The following is a 23,770-nucleotide window of genomic DNA, read 5'->3' as shown; positions in this document are numbered from 1 at the left end:
TTTTGTCAGTGACAAAGTTACTGTGACAATGACAGTAGATACATTTAAAAAACAGATCATAGAGCTTGTTGTAAAGGATAGTGTGCCTATTTCATTATTTTCACGACCAGCTTTTATGTGTCTGAATGGGGAAATGGCCCGCAAGCTTGGTGTTTCTCTGGAGAGAGAGAGTATTAGAAAATTAGTAATCGAAGAAGCTTTTAAACAAAAGGAAGAACTTAAAAAAACTCTCAAGGGACGCTTTCTGTTTCTTAAAATGGATGCCTGCACACGTCACAGAGTGAACTATTTTGCCATCAATGTCCGATTTGTTTGTGACAAAAATGAAATAGTTACCAAGACATTGGCAGTAAAAGACACCAAAGCTCATCACACCAGTGAGTTTCTCCAGGTCTTGGTGGTAAAGGTTCTGCAAGACTATGAACTTAAAGAGCAAGTTCTTTCTGTCGTAACTGACAATGCTTCAAATATGATAAGTACTATTAAGCTAATGAATGAGAGTAATGATGGTGACCAGCAGCTAGAAGAACATTCTGGGTCCACAGACACAGAAATGTTTGAAATAGAGGAACACAGTATTGTAACTGAGGAGCAAACTGAAGTTGCTTCAGATGAACAGCAACATGATGGTTTAGATCTTGTTGAAACTATGTCAATATGTTCTTTCATTCATCACATGTGCTGTGTTGTGCATACGCTACAGCTGGCTATAAGAGACAGTCTGCAAGAAGGACATGCTGCTGCACTGATTGGCAAGGTGAGAAAATTGGCTACTGTTGCCAGAACCCCTAAAGTTGACTCAATTTTGAAGAGACGTGCTGGAAAAGGGGAAATTATTGATCAAGCCACACGATGGGGCAGTACTTAATGATTCAGCGCTTGGTTGAACTGAAAACCTTTCTTGTAGACATGGCTAACCCTCAACTGACGCTAAATGAAAGTCAGTGGAATCAGGTGACTGAGCTGGAAAAATTGCTAGAGCACCCATTTACAGTGACTAAAAAATTACAAGCAGAGGACTTAACTCCAGGTATTTTCTTAAAGGAGTGGAAGAACCTGATGTTTTGCCTGTCCCAAAGAGGAGGGTTAATTGCAAGTGGCATTGCTACATCAATGAAACGGAGAGAGGAGCTACTATTACAAAATAACATTTTTTTGGCAGCTGTTTATGTAGACCCAATGCATCAGATTCTTCTAGATGATCAACAGCTAAGTAAAGGAAAAGAAGCTCTGTTTGAAATAGCAGTAAGGATGAAAGGGTTGCAGAACAGTCAGGAGGAACAAGAAGAATTTGGTCGTCCTGCCACATCTTCACCCTCATCATCAACTGATGAAGAATTTAATTTCGAAAAATATTTGGATCACAAGGACCGTGCAAAGCGTTCCCGCATAGAAGAGTCATCCCCATCAAGGAACACAGCCAGTACATTTCAGCAGAATTTTTCATGTGCACTAAAAGAAATTGAGAAATTTGACCGTTCATCAAAAATAACAGTACAACAAGCGATTCCTCTGTATCCTGACATTGTCAGAGATGTTGCCCGAGTGGTTACTGCTTTGCCACCAACACAAGTTAGTGTAGAGAGGTTGTTCTCTGCTCTCAAAATAATTAGATCAGATTTGAGGGCAACCATGAAGGAGGATCTGACAGAGGCAATACTTTTTCTGAGGACAAATTTATAGATTTCTTCTTATTAACTGCATAAAAGTGTTTATTGCATATTTACTTACAGTTTAGAAAAGTTTATAAAAGTTATTTGCTATATTCTAATTGTATTCTAATAAATGTAGTTTTTGCTCTAAGTGGTCTGATTACTTATATGATGGTGAGAAACTGAATAAGCACGATGTTTAATAATTTACAACAGTAAATTTGTTGTTATGAATTGGCCATTTATGAAGGAGTCGGAGCCTGATAAAATCCAGGAGTCGGAGTCGCAACTGTGGCTTACCGACTCCACAGCCCTGGTAGCATGAGACGGACTCTACAACCCACACAAGTGGCTCAGGTAGTGCAGCTCATCCAGGATGGCACGTCAATGCGAGCTGTGGCAAGAAGGTTTGCTGTGTCTGTCAGCGTAATGTCCAGAGGTTGGAGGCGCTACCAGGAGACAGGCCAGTACACCAGGAGATGCAAAGGGGGCCATAGGAGGGCAACAACCCAGCAGCAGGACCGCTACCTCCACCTTTGTGCAAGGAGGAACAGGAGGAGCACTGCCAGAGCCCTGCAAAATGACCTCCAGCAGGCCACAAATGTGCATGTGTCTGCACAGATAGAAACCGACTCCATGAGGATAGTCTGAGTGCCTGACGTCCACAGATGGGGATTGTGCTCAATTTTTTTTTTTTTTTAATATATATCTATATTTCACAGTAATAGTACTGATGGAATATACAGTATAATGATGAAAGTAAACTCGGAGATAATGACTCTTAGAACAAATGGAGATCACTAGTACACACGTACTTGCGCTTTATATATTCTTTGTGTTATGGTTTACCTTATACAATATTATTGTTCACATCATAATGCCAATATCTATTACCCATCCTTATTATAACTGTGCTCTACTTTAGTTATTGTCCCTGGGATGCTGATTTTTTGTCTCCATTGTGACTGTTTTTAATCATCCCGATCTCATTTTAATCATATTTGTATTTAATAAAATACGTACAGTTTTTTTTTTTTTTACTTTTGTTCCAGTGAATGCCATTTGTTCTGTTGGTTATTATGGTGAAGGTCATGCAAATTTTTCTTCTCTTGGGGAACTTTTTAAACTCTCCCATCTCTGTTGCAAAAAATTCTAGGTGCTACTGTATTCTGGGGAACTCCTAGCCACAGGTTGAGGAAATTGTGCTGGCCTAATTTTCAGCAGAGCTCTCTTGCTGGTGAATGGTCTAAACCGAGATTTTCAAATCAATTTGAAGTGAATTGAATTTACAATAAATGTCACAAAAACTTGGATTTCCAATTTTTTTTTTTTTTCTTTTCATTTGTACTTCAATTTCCTCCAATCTAGAAAAATGGTAATCTGTTGCCATGTTACTGGGTTGTCAAGAATGGCAGCATGCAGGAGTTGCTTCTGTGATTCAAATGAGACTTGCACATTCGAGTCTATAGGTGTGTGTAAAAAAAAAATAAAAAAAAATCAGATGCCGTATGGAGTCACAGTCCACTGAATACATTGCAATTCTGTAACATCGGAAACTGTAAATGGTTTTGCAAATGATTAATAATTTCTGAGTAAAAAGGGATTGTATACGATGACAAGTGAGGGAAAAATTGTCGTGAGTTTTCTTGATAAAACTTTGTGTTTTTTTTTTTTTTTTTTTTCTTTTTTTCCATGCTCGCGTGAACCTACCCTAAAGCTGAATATACCTGTATTTTTCTAAGGCAGAAGACACTTCATGAAAGCATCGGGGGTTATTCTCCATGAAGCGTCTTTTTTTTTTTTTTTCCCGGTTGTTTTATGTCTGTCAAAATATCTTTCACTCAGCATTTTTTTTTATTTCATATGTAGCATAATGTCGGATTTCAAGATGAGGAGGTCAGAATATTGGACCGGTCACTTCTTTTAGCCGCTTCAGGTTTCTGAAATCTGAAGCAGCTAAAAAATGTTCTGAAAGAAGGAACGTGCAGAGCAAGTTGTTTTGACGTTGTAGTGTATTATGTTCATTATATTAGGCTTTTTTTTTTTTTTTTAGAGCTTTTTCAGGCAGGTTCCGGGTGGAATCTTCCCGAAAGACATTCTGTTCATATACCTTTTAGGTTAAAGTGCCAAAATGAGTATTTTGGGAATGCTGCAGAGAATCTACAACTTAAAGCGAACCTGTCACCAGGTTTGGCCGATATTAGTTAGACAAGACCTTTCAGGGCTTATCTACAGCATCCTATAATGCTGTAGATAAGCCTCCGATCCGACCTGCAAGAGAAGAAAAATAAGTTTTATTATACTCACCTGTGGGGCGGTCTGGTCCGATGGGTGTCGCAGGTCTTGGTATGGCGCCTTCCATCTTCTCGCGATCCCACCCTCCTGCTTGCTTCATGGCTCCCCAGCATCGCACTCCGGCGCAGGCGTACTTTTCTGTCCTGTTGAGGGCAGAGCAAAGTACTGCAGTGCGCAGGCGCCAGGAAAGGTAAGAGAGGCCCCTGCGCACTGCACTACTTTGCCCTCAACAGGGCAGAAAAGTATGCTTGCGCAGGAGAGCGATGCCGGGGAGCCATGAAGCAACAGGAGGGCATCATCGCAAGAAGTTGGGATGCGCCGGACCAGGACCTGCGACACCCATTGGAACAGACCGCCCCACAGGTGAGTATAATAAATGTTATTTTTCTTCTCTTACAGGTTGGATCGAGGGCTTATCTACTGCATTATAGAATGCTGTAGATAAGCCCTGAAAAGCGGTGGCCGTAACGCATATCGGCCAAACCTGGTGACAGGTTCCATTTAAACTCATCAGCAGCTCATTGTGGCCTTGGGGCTCGCTCACACATGCAATGAAATCGGTCCAGTGCAATCCGACAAAAATTTGCATATCTTTCAAGAAAAAGATCTCAATTGTTTGATTACAGACTAACAATTATGGTTTGTGCTTCTTTCCTGTTCCTAATATGTAAGTAACACTATACATTTTTGGCTACTTCTATGAGTCTCTTCTTTGGCAAATCCCTGTTTTAGGATCTTGTCATTGACTGATAACCACAGTGATTAGTCATAATTCCTAAAGATGCTGTCCGCCTTAGATATTAGACGGTCCTTTGAAAATAATCAGTGTTTCCCTGTTAGGATCTTCACCGATCACCTGTAATGGATTGGGACTCCCTGGCAGTAAGCATTCACTTTCCCTGCAGCGCCATCAGAGGTGATGTTGGGGATTACACCTACCTACTGAAATCAAATGCTCTCTGATCTGGCTAAGAGTTGTAGATCTTCCCTTTATTCAGATATTACTTATCGGGAAGATGAAAATGATTTTTTAAACTAGACATCACTTTGAGCTAAAATTGTAAGTGTGATATGGTAGCACTAAATCTGTTGGTAACGGCATTGAATTTTTGTATTTGCAAGAGCAGCATCACAGTAGGCAATTACCGGTTTCAATGGAACTTCAGACTTCTGTTCAGTCATTTTTTGGTACAGTTGTGGGGAAAAAACTATTGTTCTTTAGTGCTAGAAATCGTACTGTGCTGACTAAGACTGAATGTAACCTTGGTAGAGACGCTATGTCTAGTGAAGATATTAGTCCCTTTTCTACAGAACATCTAATGTTAACCTCTTACCTACCACATGTTTATACAACAATCGCTGCATAAAATGGATTAATTCTTTCTCCTTTCCTCACTACAAAATTGATTTAAAAAAAATCTAAAAAAAAAAAAAAGTCGTCAGACTATATTCTCAGAAAGAAGTGATGTGGTATTAGATTTGTAAAGTATCAGGTAGATTACAAAGTAGGTCAATATGAAAAAAAAGCATATGACAGATGTGTATTATGGCACCTCTGGACTGCTAAGGTCCCTCCAATCTTTTAGCGATACAATGAAGATTATTTTTTTCTAAAGCTTTTGATGTTCCATTGCAAGTATTTTCTTGAAGAAACATTGCTTTTAGAGTAAATGCTTGCACGTCCCTTTCCAACCACGACATGGTTTGTGGCCATCGCACAGGTGATGGATGCTTACATGCGCGACTTTCCTTTTTGATTATCTTGCCTGGTGTGACATCATCGTGCCAGGCCAGCTAATCAAAAAAAGAGCCGCGGTCAACAGCCACGTCAGCAGGTAAGAGGCGGCACTCATTCTCTTCTGCAGTGCCCACAGATTACTGCCGTGGGCGATGCAATGGGAAGTGCAACTGCATTTTCACTAACACTAATTTATTTTTTTGGAGAAAATATGGTGTCCAAGATTGAAAAAATCATCTAACAATAAAAAAAAATTAATCAACACTCGCCTCCCTCCTCAGCTCCTCCAGTGGTCAGTGCAAGTCTGTGTTTTATTTTGGCTGCACGCTGTATATGCTGTGACCACTGCAGCCAATCACTGGCTTCAGCAGTCTTGGCATCCTGCTCTTCCCTAAAGGTCGTCATTGGCACCTCATGACCGGGACTTACAAAAGGTCGTCATTGGCATCTCATGACCGGGACCTACAAAAGGTCGTCATTTGCACCTCATGACCGGGACCTACAAAAGGTCGTCATTGGCACCTCATGACCAGGACCCACAAAAGGTCGTCATTGGCACTTCATGACCGGGACTTACAAAAGGTCGTCATTGGCACTTCATGACCGGGACTTACAAAAGGTCGTCATTGGCACCTCATGACCAGGACCCACAAAAGGTTGTCATTGGCACTTCATGACCGGGATTTACAAAAGGTCGTCATTGGCACCTCATGATTGGGACCTACCAAAGGTTGTCACTGACATCACATGACCGAGACCTACAAAAGGGTAATCGCAGTAATCTACTAAAAGTAAGATGATGACAAACTACTTGTTTGGTTGTATAGTAGTGCAGGGGAATTGAGAGAGATGTTGAGTAACTCTTTTAAAATAGATGTAGAAAAATGCCTTGTAGATCACTTTCTTTTAGTAGAATAGCTGTAGGGGCTAACTGGCTGACTATTGTTCCAGAGGGTCATCTAGTGGGCCCAGACCCCGACACCGTAAAGGTCCAGAGGTTCTGGAGAAGACAATCCCATTTAGAGTTGACTTTGAAAACAATCACTTGCCATTTTTCTATGGGTAAAGTCATAAATACCAATTATTATCTTGTCTGTATGTAAAAATGAAAAGCGGGACCCAAGAATAATATATTCAATATAGGAGGGAAAAAAATGTCTGTGGTGCTCACCAAATCTTCTCAAGCCTTTGCCAGTAGAGAACGCACAGCTGTCGAGACGTATATTGCTCCCACCCAGGAGCTGTGTGTTTTAATGTGGACAAAACTATGATGGACTTTGTTTTTCAGGTTTGAAACATGTTTAAAGGAAACCGATCAGGACAGATAACACTATGAACCTGCAGGTATAGGGTTAATCTGCAGGCTACTAGAAAGGTGCCGACTGTTGTACTGAAAGTGAAAATGAACTTTATTCCTACTAGGAGTGTCAGCTTTCAGATATACAGGCTACATGACAGGTTTCCTGCACTGTGATGAAGCTGAGCACTACCTGGGCCTTCTGGCAGCTCCTCTGGCGTGGCAGGCTACAAAGTGACACTGCTGATTTTTTTTTTTTTTTTTTTTTGTGTGTGTGTATTGAACCAGTTCCAAAGGCCTAATACAGATGTCCGTTTTTCACTTACATGTAATTAATTTATAGGGATGTTCACATGTCCAGGTTCTTTTGTGGACCAAGACATTCCCACCTTTTGATCCGAGTCATGGATTAAACAAGGGCTGTTGAGTCAGCGTCCGTTTTGGTGGAGTCAGTATAAAATTGATCGACTCCTAAAATATATAATACATTGGGTGCAGTAGTACAATGCAGGATGTGCTGTAAATGTTTTCATAATAATTTCGGAAAGTTTTGAAATGTCATATAAATGTCTGTTCTGTTCCTGAGCTAAGGATCTCTGCTTCTAGCTGAGATGAATCTGTGCTGCACTTTATGTACATGCTCAGTAGTGACCAGTGCTGTGGAGTCGTAGTGGAGATGAATCTGTGCTGCACTTTATGTACATGCTCAGTAGTGACCAGTGCTGTGGAGTCGTAGTGGAGATGAATCTGTGCTGCACTTTATGTACATGCTCAGTAGTGACCAGTGCCGTGGGGTCGTAGATGAGATGAATCTGTGCTGCACTTTATTCACATGCTCAGTAGTGACCAGTGCCGTGGGGTCGTAGATGAGATGAATCTGTGCTGCGCTTTATGTACATGCTCAGTAGTGACCAGTGCTGTGGAGTCGTAGATTAGATGAATCTGTGCTGCGCTTTATGTACATGCTCAGTAGTGACCAGTGCTGTGGGGTTGGAGTTGAGATGAATCTGCTGCACTTTAAGTACATGCTCAGTAGTGACCAGTGCTGTGGGGTTGTAGTTGAGATGAATCTGTGCTGCGCTTTATGCACATGCTCAGTTGCTCAGTAGTGACCAGTGCTGTGGGGTTGTAGTTGAGATGAATCTGTGCTGCACTTTATGCACATGCTCAGTAGTGACCAGTGCTGTGGGGTCGTAGATTAGATGAATCTGTGCTGCACTTTATGCACATGCTCAGTAGTGACCAGTGCTGTGGAGTCGTAGATGAGATAAATCTGTACTGCACATTATGTACATGCTCAGTAGTAACCAGTGCTGTGGGGTTGTACTTGAGATGAATCTGTGCTGCACTTTATGCACATGCTCAGTAGTGACCAGTGCTGTGGGGTCGTAGATTAGATGAATCTGTGCTGTACTTTATGTACATGCTCAGTAGTGACCAGTGCTGTGGAGTCGTAGATGAGATGAATCTGTGCTGCACTTTGTCCATGCTCAGTAGTGACCAGTGCTGTGGGGTTGTAGATGAGATGAATCTGTGCTGCACTTTATGTACACATGCTCAGTAGTGACCAGTGCTGTGGGGTTGTAATTGAGATGAATCTGTGGTGCACTTTACGTGCATGCTCAGTAGTGACCAGTGCTGTGGAGTTGTAGTTGAGATGAATCTGTGCTGCACTTTATGCACATGCTCAGTAGTGACCAGTGCTGTGGAGTTGTAGTTGAGATGAATCTGTGCTGCACTTTATGCACATGCTCAGTAGTGACCAGTGCTGTGGAGTCAGGGAAATGTCGGAGGTTTGGCTTACCGACTCCACAACCCTGGAGTAATGACCCCTCCCCAAAAAAATGGATCCATTAAAAAAAAAAACAGCAGCATACAGCTGTTATCTGAGTCCATTTTTTACTGCTTAATTGGTAGCAGAGTGTTTTTTTTGTTTGCAAACGAAACAAACTGACATATTAATGGCAAAAATGTACACAAGGACTAAAATGGAAAATGGATGAAAATTGGATTCACCAAACTGGTAAAGAATGACCCTGTTTTTTTTTTTTTTTTTTTCTTGAATGCAAATCAAGAATGATAAGTAACTGGCAAAAATTGCAAGTGTTTTTTAGAAATGTGCATCACTGTAAATCCCCAAAAAAACAGTGAAATCAAAAATGAATGTCATTGTATATTAGTCTCTTTGTGTAGGTTAAGTGATTTTCCCACATGCATGAGAAACGGACCGATTTATTCTGATCAGACTTTGATTAGAGTGTGATCAGTGTGGCATCAGATTTTTCGTGTATGTGGAAGGGAACACAGAAAACAGTTTCTCCACCTTCTCCATACTGTCTGTCCATGAAAATTGGACCACACTCAGATTTCATCTGAGTGCGGTCAGATTTTTTTCACAGGCCTGTAGACCTGCATTACAGATTTTGATCTGGTCCCCAGATCAAAATCGGACATGACTCCTTTTTTTTTTTTTTTCTCACCGACCAGTCAGTCCCAGGAAAAAATCGGACATGTGCACAGCCCCACAGAATATCATATGTCCAAGTGATCTCTGTGAAATCCACTGATAGCACTCATACAAGAAAAAAAGCTCTTGTTCTTTGACTACAGGCTGGTTTAGAGGTTTGAGGTAGACCGCTTCACTATTATTGTTTAGTAGTCCGAAAGTGAAGATGGAAACGCTTGCCCTGTTGACCCCAGAAGGCCTGTCCGAGCAAACACTTTGCAGACAGATACTTTTGCTGACATGTAACTGGGTTCAGATTATAGAACAAACAAGCTCACTACTAAATTGTATTACATTATATAACCAGATCATCAGCAGATCAAGTCATCTAGTAATCAGTTTTTTTTCTTGGATCTTGAGTATGCCCCCCCCCCCCCCCCCCGGATGTTTTAGTTATAGAACAAAAAAGAACAATTCTTTTTTTATTTTAACGCATTTTAACCTGTTCAACTGTAATGCCTAATATTGTGACAGTCCCCCTTATGGGGCTTAAAAAGTTTTGATCTATCAAGGCATGGACTCCACAAGACCTGTAAATGTGTCCACCATCTTCTGTGTCAGAAATATTATATCACATTAGCTCTTACATGGACTTTTATTAGGTAATCTAGCCTTCATCCATTCCATGCATCAGCTATCCTTGGGTTGTCATTCCTTTTGACCACATTTTCTTTAGAGCTAACCACTGCGTACCAGGCCACCCCACAATGCGCCTCACTTTGTGAGGAATCTATGGCTGGGTCAGAACATCTTCAATTTGGCACTTGTCAAAGTTGCTAAAATCCTTACGCTTGCCCACTCTTCCTGCTTCCACACATCTGCTTCAAAAACTGTTAGGGTATGTGGACACAGTGTCTCTTTCAGGCAGATTTAAACTTGGATCAATGTTACTTACTTTAACTGTGAGTGGTTTAAAGGGGTTGTCCACCACTCGGACACTACCCTATTTTTGGTAACGCTTCTACTCACAGCCTCTTCTTGGACTTGTGTGTCATGGTTATGTCATGAGATCCCTGTGGCCAATCAGCACTGGCTTCACTTTTCCTTCCTATGGACAAAATTGACATCCTGAAGAAGTGAACGATGCAGCGGCTCTCTCAATTCCCCCAGATGTCTTGCTTTGTCTGAAGGAAGGAAGCGTGAAGCCAGTGCTGACTGATTACAGGGATCTTGCGACATAACAATGTCATGCAATCACCGGGAGAGCCAGTACCGACACCGCTGGATCGGCGTCAGCAGCGGAGGTGAGTATAGATGTTTTTTTTACTGGGGGAGGGGACAAAGGGATTCAGAAGGGGTTGTTAGAGTAGTGGACAACCCACTTAATGTCTTAGTTGATTGTTTTACAATAACGTTGTTATTCATTTCACTAAATTAATGATGAATTTGGCTGTTTTCAGATGACACTCGCAATTTGACAATAGTCACAACTTTTTCCTCTGCCTTGTCTTTTAGATATATGTTGGCTAAACCGGGAAAGCGAAAGTTTGACGAGCATGAAGATGGGCTGGAAGGCAAAGTGGTGTCTCCAACAGACGGGCCATCGAAAGTATCCTACACTTTACAGCGCCAGACTATCTTCAACATTTCCATTATGAAACTCTACAACCACAGGCCACTGACGGAGCCAAGCTTGCAGAAAACAGTTTTAATTAATAACATGTTGAGACGGATACAGGAGGAGCTAAAACAAGAAGGCAGCTTGAAGCCTGTTTTTATTAGCACTTCGCAGTCTTCTGATCCACTTGGTGACACGTACCAGGAGGCTCAGCCTGCTTTTAGCCATCTCAACTCCCAGCCTCTTCAACCCACTGACTTAATAAGCACTACACCACTAGAGTCTTGCCTCACTCCTGCCTCTCTGCTTGAGGAGGACACATATTGCACTTCCCAAACAGTCCAGCTTATTTCTAGCAGCAAATTAACACCACCACCTCTTGTCCAGACAGTAAAAGACAGTTTCTCCTCAGCATTGGATGAAATTGAGGAGCTATGTCCATCGTCTACCTCCACAGAGGCAGCTGCAGAAGCAGCCGTCCATCTAAAAGATGAACCTGTTGCAGCAGGAACACTTAAGCCTGAGGGAACACAAGAGAATAGAACAAGTGAGCCAAAACTAATGGATTCTCTTCCAGGGAATTTTGAATTAACGACCTCCACCGGCTTTCTTACTGACCTAACTTTAGATGACATTCTTTTTTCTGACATTGACACGTCCATGTACGATTTTGATCCTTGCACATCCAATACTGGAGCAACCTCGAAAATGGCACCAGATGAACTCCTCAAAACGTTGTCTCCTTATAGCAACCAACCGGTAACCCCAAATCAGCCTTTTAAGATGGACCTCACAGAATTAGATCACATAATGGAGGTTTTGGTTGGGTCGTAAAAGAGCTCTACATACTCTTCAACTCCTTACCCCACATTCACAGCACTGTGCATGCATACTTTTGCCTTTTTTTTTTGGAAATCAAGGATCCTGTTTAGATATTGCATTACGCTGTATTGGAGTGCCTTCGGTATGACCACTTTGGAGATCCTTTATAAGTCCGTCTCCAAGGAGGGTCATACTACAGTCCACTGAAGATTTCATACAAAACTGTCAAGCGACAGCTTAAAACGTCAATTTTAAGTTGTCCGTATATAAGCACAAGAATTATGTTGGGGAACGCTGTAAATTGCATGTGCATAACTGTCTATTTTTTCAATTAGGGATATTGCAAGAGGTAAATTTTTAGTATTTTGGTAATCCGTACCCTTTATCCCACTCCCCCGCCCGAAACCCCTTTTCGCATTTTATGTTGGGAGGAAAAATTGGAGGCACTGATTACTGCTTTTACAGTAAGAATTGCATATACCTGGCTGCTTAGATCCCACTTGCCCAAATGTTTTTTGTTTTTTTTTAATATTTTTGTACAGATTCTGTCATTTATTATATTGATTTTTTAGAAAAGAAGAAAAGAGAAAAAAATGTGCCGAGACAAGTAATGTATGAAGCGACAAAGTTATTTTGATAGGATTTGCATATGAATTTCCTTCCCAATTGAAATGTACAATATTGATCCATACCTTTTTAGCTCTAGGTTCTACGGTTCAGCCCAAATTTAAAGAGTAGGGTTTTCTTAAGCTATATTTAAAAGAAATTGAGGTAGTTGCTAAAATGGCATATCATTGGCAAATATTCGGCTTACCCTGTGAAAAGTGTTATTTTCTCACTTGCCTGACTCCACTTGACTGAGTCACAGACTTCCACCAGTTTCTCTAATATCATTAGAAAATTACCTATTGTTTAAATCATGTTTTTGTGTTATTTATTATTTTAATGTTAGCATTTATTTTTTTTAAAATAGAAATCTTGCAACTTTCACACAGGCCCTGGGGCTTTTTTGGCTCTAACTTCCTGTAGTTTCAGGAAACAACACATGTACATAGCCACAATGGTCAGACTCGGACCCTATCTTTTTGTATTGAAGAGTCTAATGAGCGTGGTAAAAGGTCATTGTGAAGGCAGGGTGAGCTGCGACATCGCCTATTGTGAATGGTGGATCCTGTGTTATCAGCTGTGCATAAAGATGTTACCTGTCATTGTAATCCTACCTCTGATGATAAAGCGCCTTGCTGAAAACTGTTCCTGAAAGGACAGGAAGTATGAGTCTAAAAAAGCCCCAGTGGTCATTGTGGAAATTGCTAATTATTAAAAAAAAATAAAATTAAAATATTTAAAAAAAAATATTGCTAAAATTAAAAAAAAATAAATACATGTAAATGTAAAAAAAAAATGCTTTAAACAATAGGTCATTTTTTGATGGCTTCCCTTTAAACTAAACAAAAAGTTAAAATTCTCTACAGGCTATAGTTGCATGAACAGGACCACTCTTTTAATATTGTGTTTAGGTAACCTAATTGCTTACACGTATTAAAGTAGGGCGAGGCCACCTGGCAAGGTTTGTTCATTTATGAAATAGAGTCCCCCACCTTTACTGTTATCACAACCCATTTTTTGTTTCTCCACCTTCATTGAATGCCTGACAGAATAAAATACTTCCTTATAAAGTCCAGCTCCATAATACAGAGCTAAGCTATAATTACTTGCCTTGATCTTGTAAAGCCTGAACAATTATACAACTTCGGGGAAATGCAACCATGTCCTCCATATGTTGTGTCCAACTTTTATCCATCAGACATGTACCTTCCCATTCATGTCCAAAGTGAACAAACGTGTTACCAGAGACACAGCCCAAGCTGTAACCAGTCAATTATCCTCTGAATTAGGACCAAAGAACATCTGTATCTGTAGTTCTGATAAGGCATACGCCCTGAGTAATGGTGAGCATGTATGACCTAAAATATTGCCCCTCCATTTTTGTGGCTTGCATTGGCGACTCTTTATCAGTGTTTTTTTCATATATACAATTTCATTGTATGTGAGCTCCAATACAAACATGGCTTGAGACTTTAAGTCTCCCTAGAGACATTAGACTAACATTGGTCGAACCTGTCGATATTGGCGAGCTTGGTCAACAGTCAGATTTGTATGGAGGCCTCCCGATTCTTCCATGACAACTAATGTTGGGAGGAGTCTGTAGAGTGAGTGCGACTGTGGATGGGCAGTCGGGAGAGACAGCTGTCAGCTGAACCATCTGATCGGCTGAACCATCAGTTGACTGACAGTTATCAATTGAAGCTGGACATAGCCAGAGATTTTATTGTGTCTGTAATCATGGGAAAAAGATGTCAGCCAGACCTTTTCCATTGTTGTTACTGCACAACAGCCTCACAAAAGGTACTTATATGCTATAGGGATTTCCAGCTAAAGTTAGAGGGTCATTAAGGCAATGATCCCTGGGAAAAGTATGCAAAATGGCTCTCCTTAGTGGAATATTCATCCTGTTGACCTACAGTATATGAGTGTGTTTATGGTGGAGTTAGGGTATATATCTACCCTCTTATGTTTATCGGCACCATTGGCAAATTTAGGTGTTGCTATTCACGCACCACTGCTCCATTCATTGTCTATGACACTGCCGGTGATCGTTGAGTGCTGTACTCCGCAGTTCTATAGACAATGAATGGAGCGGTGGCATGCACACATGGCCACCCTGGGATTCTTTAAATGGATCATTTCAGAATCCCATTCTTGGCATCTCTGGGCTCCCAAGTTTCAGACCCCCACCAAGAAGCATATTATCACCTGCCCTGTGGATTGATGATAACTTGCCAGTTGAGAAGAACCTTTTTAAGTTCCCCCCACTTCAAAACTGAGATTGATTTACATCTAAATTGTGGAGAACTCATTTAAATCAAATTCTTCAAAGACACGTCCACTTGAATGTTTCTTCATCAAAATTTTGAGTTTTCTATTAGTTTTTTTTCCATATAAACGCATCCCAGCTACCTCATAAGAACCATTTCTGAACTAATTCTGTAGGGAAACCCTTACATATTTCTATCAGTCTTCACTATGACTCATTCACATTTTTGTAGGGGAAAAAGGGGCACACATGAACTTTAGCAGTCAACATTCTTCTCAACATAAGACATTGTATTCCATGTCCTCCATGTCTTTCAGGCATTGTGCTTCTGTAACCATTGTCAGAATCATAAATTGCCCATAATTGGGTTTGTATGCAATTTTTATACAACTTATCCTTATTAGTGATAAAAATGGGCTTACGCGATCAAAAGCTTTAATCTTTTGGTTCCCACCAAATTTATAAAGCGACTCCGCATCTGATGCTAAAAGGATTGATGGTAAATTTTAAACCGGAAAATGCTGTAAGAACCCAGTGGTTATTTGTGGTCAAAATGAAAATTGGGGGGAAAAAAAAATAAAAAATCGTATTGGTTGTTCTAGGGTAACACATTACTTTTCAGCACACTATTACCATTGCAGTACATGACTTGCCTTCATTTGGGTCACTTTGCTTTTTTTCCATTGTATATGAGATTCCTCAGATTGTCCGTAAGCAGGAAGTAGTCAAATCTACCTATATTTAATGGGTTTGTCAAGCATGGCATCATCACTTGTCTTTTGCTGTTTCAGTACTTTTATATCAGTTTGTCGTATATTTGTTCACTCTTACCAATTGTGTAAACAAAAAATGTTAATTTCTTTCTTTAATTTATCCTTCCTATTTAATTTTGAAAACTGTGTCTTGTATATTTGTAAGGTGGATGCAAGTCAAAAATGTCTTTAGGTGGCCGTCTTGAATGGGTCACCTTACTACAAGGTCTTAAAGGGGACCGGTCACCGAGTCAAAATTGACCTGTTATCACACCTATTTTATTCCCGCTGCTCACCTGAGTATTCCAGTTTTTGTATTTTCCAAATCAACCCTACGGTTCCAGGGATATGGGCTTTTTTTTATTTACCGCTAATGTTTATGGTCTTTACTAAGTGGGAGTGGCTCACAGGATTCTATGGGGTGTGTCTTTAGGCTGCTCTGCATAATTACTCCTTGAGACACGCCCCTTTAGAATGTCCTCAAAAGAAGCACTAACTGAAAAGGCCCATATCTCTGGAACCGTATGTCGGATTTGAACAAAATTAAAAATGGCAGACACCGGAGACTAGTGAGAATCAAGCAAGAGCAAAAACTAAATTGGTGACATGTCCTCTTTAAGACTCAAGTATCAGAAACAAATGCAACTTTTGATCTATCATGGGTTTTACAAGAGTGTTGCTGGTTTTAAAGGAAAAAAAAAAAAAATGAAAAATGCTTCAAGACCTTTCTCCAGACTCTGTGCAGTATTTCTTTGCTTTCTGTATGGTACTTTTAGCTGTTAACTACAGATTGCAACCTACTATTTTAAATGTGTATTGCTTCTTTAGAAATTTTACTTTTTATATTAATTTATTTAAGAAATTTTAAATTGTTTTTATGTCATCTGGCGAATTTATAAAGCGGTCTCTGCTCACTTCTTGCCGTTGATCAGCTTGGGTTTTGTCTGTGATAGGCACTTTAAGGCACCACACTGACAACATTTACAAAGGAGCCCATGAAATGGCTATGGTCGCGGGGAGTATCTGATTGTGAAAGGCTTGTATTAACGTTTGCTTGATAATTAAATATATATATGTGTGTGTGTGCACGGGAAATGTGAAATTACTCAGCTGCAGATGATTTGCTAAACAAAAAAAGTATAGATTTCTTTTAAGTTTATTTATTTTATAGCATGTATGATTTCATTCTATAAGGGACATATTTTAAGTTACAAAATGAGTTTACAACCAGGCAACACCATGCTGAAATATGTAAATATATAACAAAGATGATATGATTATGTATTTTATGTTATGTATATTTTTTTTTTCTATGGAAGCCCGGAAAGATAGCCATTTTGTATAGATGATTTAATTTGTAATACTATTTTAAATATTTTTTTTTTTTATTATTTTTTAATGTTATATTCAAGGCAATTAAATTTATAATTTATAATATTTATTATTTTCCAAATTTTCTAACAATGGTGTGATATAAACTGGAGAGTTGTCCAACATTTATGGCAATATGCAATAGCGTATGGATGGGTGTTTAAGCTACGTTTTTTTTTTTTTGGTTTTTTTTTTAGAGCTGGTAAACTATTATATAAAGAAATTGCAATAACCTGTCATGTCTTCTGGATCAGTCCCACTACAGGTGGGAGATTTACCACTATAGAGGAAATAACATTTTTCTACGCCACCACCAGGGGGAGTTCAGAGCTTACTGAATACAGGCTTGGAGTTCACTGGGAGCAGTATGCCTTAAGCTCCTTATCTCCCTCTAGTGGTGGCTGAAGGTAGCCTGGATTTTATCATTTAACACAATGGCTGTGTAAAGGTGAATGGGTGTAACAGAAAAAAAACAGCTTTGATCCTGTTTATTTGCACAAAATTTCAGATGTTAAGATAAGGAAAAACTAAATTGGTGGACATTTTGCCCACCTTGTATCGATAAAAGCATTTTTCCACTATATCATATGTGAAAACTTCATAAAATAGTAAAAACTACAAAAATGCAAAATGGCTACTCTTCTGATACTTGGCAAAGACTAATTATAGTTAATTATTTTTTATTTTTTTTTTAATTAAATTTCATTGTTTTTTGGAAAACCTGTATGCCACGTGAACGAATCCAGTCATTTTAAGAGCATCTTACATTAATATACTTTTTTTTTTTTCTATTTAAAATTATTTGGGGAGAAAAAAAAATCAATTTAAGGGTTAAAACCCCAATAGAAAGATGTTCTACCAACTCATGTGCAATGAGATGACAAGAACTGAGCAGAGACGATCAGCTATGATTTTGAAGTGATGTTTCCCTAAGTTATTTTCTTATTTGATTTTTTTTTTTTTGTAAATATATTTATTTTATTGTGAAGCTAACATCTGGATTGTAACATGTACAGAATGTATGGTAGGAATGTACTCTGTTTAGGAATGCATGTCCATTTCAAATGTGGGTGTGAGGCAAGGATAGGAAAATGTTTGCCATACCCATCCATTGGTGCACAACTAAAATTTAAAAAAAAAAAAAAAAAATTAAAAAAAAAATAGTTTGGTGTTCTAGTATTCGAAATCCCAAAGATAAAGGGGTTGTCTTGTATCATAAAAAACATAGTTGCTGTCCAAGACAGCTCCACATCTGTCTGCTAAACTTTACTTTTAATAGAGCTGGGGTGCAATACCAGACACAGTCAATGGACAAGGGTGGCGCTGTTTCGGCAAGAAAGCAGAACGGTTTTGTTTGTTTTATTTTGGACAAGCCCCTTTTTTTTTTTTTTCTCTTTTTCTGGACAGATGGATTTTCCAAATGCGTACACAGTTGATTTAGAACTATTAAACTTTTTCAAAGTATTACAGAAGTTCTCATACCAGTTTCGTATTGTCCATCCCTGCTCCGCCATTAAAATTATTACTGTTAAATGTAATATTAACGCTATTTGCTATTCTAGCTTTTGTACCTTTTATTGCATTTTAATCTATCTTTACTCAATAAATTCTCTACCCAAATATATGTTAAAAAAAATAAAATAAAATCTCTTATAATACAGATTGACATCAGGAATACCACAGCTTTACTTCTGCTAATTTATTGTTTTGGTTCTTTTTCTTTTTTCGGTGACTTTTTAGGTTTATATTGATGAAGGCTAAAGTATTACACAATAAACTATTAATTAGTACTAGAAAAATATTTTATAACCTTTCTATACACTCTCTGTGAAATAAATCAAGCTGCCCTGTAGGCCTGCCCTCTACTGGATTTTAGTTTCATTTCCACAATTGCTTAGTTTTATCCCAAAAATTTTAATATGTTAAAGTTTACCCTTTATATGTATTTTTTTTTATATAACAAACATCAAATTATTTGTGCCTTTTTTTTTTTTTATAGAAAAAAGTTTTTCTTCCAGAAATGCAACATCCTTCACTATGGGCAGAGCCTGTTATTACATCCCCCATTTAAGTGAATGCAACTTGCTGCAGTACCAGACAAAGCCACAAGAATGGCGCTGTTTTTGGGGACGGTAAATAATACTTTTCTAATCCCGAACAGTTGCCTTGTATGACACATCCCTCAATAGACAAACTGCAAAAAAATAAAAAACCCGTCTCCATAATTTTTTTCAGTTTTTCGAATTCTAGAACACCAAACTTCTGACTATTATGCAAATTTTTTTTTTTTTTTTTTCTTTGCAGAAAATGTATTTTTTTTTTCTTTTTTTTTTAGAATTGGGCAACGCATGAAACTTTTCACTGTCTAAATGAAGGCCGCATTTTCCTCCTACAGACCTTACAGCTGTGCCTTTTCTATGCAATATGACAGACACGTCTGATATCAAATTACTGTATTCACTTGTAGGTATGGGCTGTAGAGCAAAACGAATGGGCAAATGTACATGGAAATGAGCAGTCTTTTTGTAGTTTTATATTATACAATAAACATTTAAAAGAAGCATTTCTGTAAGTTGTATTATTGTTCTGCTGCTGATTGTGTTGCTTTTTTATGCTTGAGTGCTAGCAGTTTTCTGAATGTTGAGCCCTGTATAACCCCTCCCACACCACTGATTGGCTTCTTTCTGTGTAGACTGTGCATAGTCAGAAAGCTGCCAATCAGTGGTGGGTCGGGGTTATACATTGCTCATGAATGTGGAGCACTACATTCACTAGTCCTCTAGTGATAAACTCCAGCTGATAAAACAGTGATTGTATGAAAACTACAGCACATAGCCCAGGAAGTGACACATCGCTGGAAGCAGGGTCTCTCTCTACAATATGCTGCTCTCAGATTAGGTTGCAAAAACCTGGTGACAGATTCCCTTTAAAGGTGGTGTAGCTAGGGACATATGGCACATGAGCAATAAGGATTAATATTACAAGTTTGCTTATTTCACACCAAAAGACAATACAGTTTGTAATAAAGCTTAAGGGTATGTTTCCACGTTCAGTATTTGCTGCGGATTGGACGCTGCGTACAGCCGCAGCATCCAATCCGCAGCAGCCAGATGTTACAGCATAGTGGAAGGGATTTTATGAAATCGCATCACCACTATGTGTTCAAAGACGCAGGTGACAGACCTGCGTAACCGGACATGCGGTGCGTATTTATAGACCGCAGCGTGTCTATTTTTTTTTTTTTTTTGCGGAGATGCACAGTCTCCACAAGATAAATATCACAGTCTATGTATAGGATGCGGTGATTCCGCATGGTTCGATGAACACGTGCGGAATCACCGTGTGTACCAAAGCTGGCAGCACTTTGGACGGAGCTGCGTCCAAAGCGCTGCCTTAACGGACCGTGGAAACATACCATAATACTAAGGCTTCTTTTACACTTACCGGGTTTTTGCGGCCCATTTTTGCGGGCCACATCGACGCAATTTTCACGGTCTGCCGCAATAATGGACCGCAAAAAACTTGTGGATCGCCGTTTTTCATGTTTCCAATGCTATGGAAGAAGTATTGGAAAAAAAACCGGCGTTCCACAAAACCGGAAGTGACGGTGCACCGCAAAAACAAACTTCCGTTTGTTTTAGCGGCCCCACTGTTTTTCATTGGGGGCCGTGTCTGTAAGCCGTGAAAAAGATCGAGCAGGCTTGATCTTTCTTCACGACCGCAAATACGGCCCTAACGGCCATACGGCACACTGCGCTCCCACTAATTTTTGCGGCCCCATAGAAATCTATTGGGGCTGCAAAAACGGCCCGCAAAAACACAGTAAATGTAAAAGAAGCCTAAGTGAATTGCTCTGTGAAATTTAATGTAACTTGTTCAAAAATGTTCCCTTCTGCCAAAAACTCAAGACAGCAAACCGTGCCCAGATGTGCAACCACAAATCATACAGTATTAGCAACATGAAGGGTGTCATAGGAATTTCTTCAGAACAACTTTTAACCACTGAAGTGACAAACTAGGGCAACTCTGTTATGCATGGTCTGTACACATGTGTGCCTAAGGATTGAACCGCAGCTTGTAAGAGGGATGAAATTTGCAGTACTCCAGCCTTTTACAAAATTTAAGACTGATAGACACTTGAACCTCGGGTTCATCTGCAGGTTAATAGTGTCCTGAGCCTGCCTGGAGCCCACACTTAGCCGATCGCTTATAGGGGGATAGAAAATGAACCTTATTCCACTCTGCAGCATTTGGATTTCAGGGGCGGCACCAACGCAGGTTCAGTCACTGCTCAGAGTATAGAGAGCAATGACTATATTCGCACCCCCAGCACTGACTGACACTGGCTCTGCATTAGGATCAGCTGTCACAGTGCCGGGGGTGCGATTACAGCTGCTGCTCTTTATGCTCAGAGCGGTGACTTAACCGGCACTGCCCCCGAGACCGAACGCTGCCGGGGGAATAAAGTGCATTTTCTCCCCACAACGTTCAGCTAATTGCGGATGCCAGGGAGGTTGAGAACGCTATTAACCTGCGATACACTCCATATCTGCAAGTTGTTAGCATTTTTTTCCGGTGACTGGTTCCCTTTAAGTTACATCCTGCAGCGGCTCACTTCCAATCATCGGGGAGGTACAGGGAGCCGTTATAGTCACAGCTCACTCCACAGTGCGCTCGCTGTAGTCACTCCAGCACTTTCACAGCCCGTGCTCACTTACTGTACATGCTGCTGAGCATTCTGTCAATCATAGTGTTGGGGAGTGATCACTAAACGATCACCGATTATATTTACTGATCGTTGTTTAATAACCTGTGAGTACCCTCCAGATGCACATTGAATGATCTGTGATATAGCTTTCAGTGCACAAAGGCTTACGTTGTATGCAGCAGTGCTTGTCCTGCTTTACACAGGATAATACTGAGAATAGTTGTGCAGCCCATTTAGTTTGTTAGGTGATTGGCAGCCTGTTTAGAATGCTGGATTATCGTGAATGGAGCGTTCTTAGTCACAATCATTTTACAGTGTTAAAGAGGACCTTTCATCAAATTTATCATGCTGAACTGTAAACACAATGTGTTACGGAGATCTTAACTATCAAAGTATTTTGGGGCATATACTTCTTCCTCTATGATACTGACCAAGAGTAAGCAACACTCCCAGTAAAGAAGAACATGCTTCCACAATAGGTTACAGCAGATTTTTCAGTGTGGGAGATGTATTATGTCAGACAGCCCTGATCTCCTGGTCTTGCCTCTTGTTCGAATCGCTTTTGGGGGAGAGGGGGCAGTGCAGCTGAGTTTAGCTGTGTCACATTCTAAAAACTTCTATCAGCTTTTCTGTGCTCAGGCAACTTGTTAGGGTACATTCCCACGATCAGTAATAGCAGCGTTTTGGACACAGCTCACCTGCGCTGAGTCCAAAATGCTGCATTCTACAATACAAACACAATGGATGGGAAATATAGAAATCCCATGCCCACTGAGCTTTTATTTGACACTGCATACACTCACCCATGCTGTGGGTTTACGAGCTGCAGCATGTCAATTTCTGTTGCGGAAACGCTAGTCTCCTTAACACAAATTTCCACAATAGAATGTATTGGATGCAGTAAATCTGCACGGTTAGAAAATACGCTGCTTCCAAAGTGCTGCCATTTCCTGATCGTGCTTACGTAGCCTTATCGCTCTGGATCTGAGATTGGGGCTGCAATTACACCTCACACAGGAGCAGCATGCCTGTTTTGGACGACTCCTGTGTGGGGTATAATGAGACCTTGTTCTTGAGCTCACTGCAGACTGATCATAAATTGCTCTGAGCACAAACAGACATTAGCGTGATAAATGACACATCTAATCAGAGTTTGATCAGACTGTAATTTTCAAAATCGGCCCAATTCTCTCGAATGCGAGAATCTATGGCGGTCTGATCCTAGCCTAAGAATTTTTGTCGCCTGATCATCTAATTATCGTTATTGTTAAAAACACCAATTGGGGTATGTTGGATTTTTTTTCAGTCAATGATAATCACTGGCTGCATCATTGGCTGATGCTGAGTCTGAGATGCTTTTTTTTTTTTTACCTTAGATGAACTGTCGTAGAATCATCTTTTCCATACATATATTGGAGCCACTACTTGGACAACTCCTTCTCCTTCCCCATGCTTGGCCCTGATAAAATAATAAAGCCTATACTCTTCTCCCATGCCGGCCCTATTCCAGGGGTGTTGACAGTCGTGGTCCCGGGGCTCTTGTGCGGTTGATGTGACACGGGCGCCCAATCAACGCTGGCGTCATTGTCCCCGCCTTTTGTCGAATTTAATATGAAGAGGAAGTCCTGGCTGCAGCTGATCTCTGACTTCCTCTTCTTGTTCAATTCGACATGAGGCGTGGATATTGACGCCAGCGTTGACTGGGGACCTGGGTCACGTGTCATAACCACACGGGAGCCCCGGGAGGAGCAAGTGCCGACACTGCGGGTACGACGCCAACACGGAAAGTGAGTATAGGCTTTTTTGTTTTACTGGGGCCAATTGTGGGGTATGATAAGTGGTTGTCCAAGTAGTGCACAACTTGTTTAATGCCCGTCATACACGTTAGATACCTTTTTCAGCCAAATACTCGTTCAGCCGACCAGATAGCTGGTCCCTTTATAAATATAGAAGCTGCTGCACATCTCGGCGTTACATTTCCATGTCGTCCCTTCTTGACTTTTTTTTTTTTGCTAAATATTATGTAATAATAGAAGATACTTATGTATTTCAGAAATGAGTCAAGACGCGCATCAATGCCACATGCGCTGTAATGGGGGCGTTATATTCTGCATTGCCCCATCTTGCACGTTCGTTAGTGACGGCACCTTGGTCAGGGTCTCAGAATTTACAGCCGGCTGTAGCCGGAGCTGCATT

The 23,770-nt window shown here is 40.2% G+C and overlaps 1 protein-coding gene across 1 annotated transcript in view; it reads left to right on the top strand.

The window, feature by feature from the left end:
• Positions 1–19,426, top strand: part of SERTAD2 (SERTA domain containing 2) — a 94,572-nt gene extending 75,146 nt beyond the window's left edge. Inside the window, exon 2 of the mRNA XM_073553773.1 lies at positions 10,944–19,426. Coding sequence (XP_073409874.1) covers positions 10,948–11,880 — 933 coding nt within the window. The 5' untranslated portion in view covers positions 10,944–10,947 and the 3' untranslated portion in view covers positions 11,881–19,426. The remainder of the gene's footprint in view (positions 1–10,943) is intronic.
• The last annotated feature ends 4,344 nt before the right edge of the window (positions 19,427–23,770 follow it).

The sequence above is a fragment of the Dendrobates tinctorius genome, unplaced genomic scaffold (assembly GCF_039654945.1).
Source record: "Dendrobates tinctorius isolate UK_male_01 unplaced genomic scaffold, ASM3965494v1 ptg000203l, whole genome shotgun sequence".
NCBI classification, from domain to species: domain Eukaryota; kingdom Metazoa; phylum Chordata; class Amphibia; order Anura; family Dendrobatidae; genus Dendrobates; species Dendrobates tinctorius.
The sequence above is the reverse complement of the archived record's forward strand: the minus strand, read 5'-3'. Positions and strand labels throughout refer to the sequence as shown.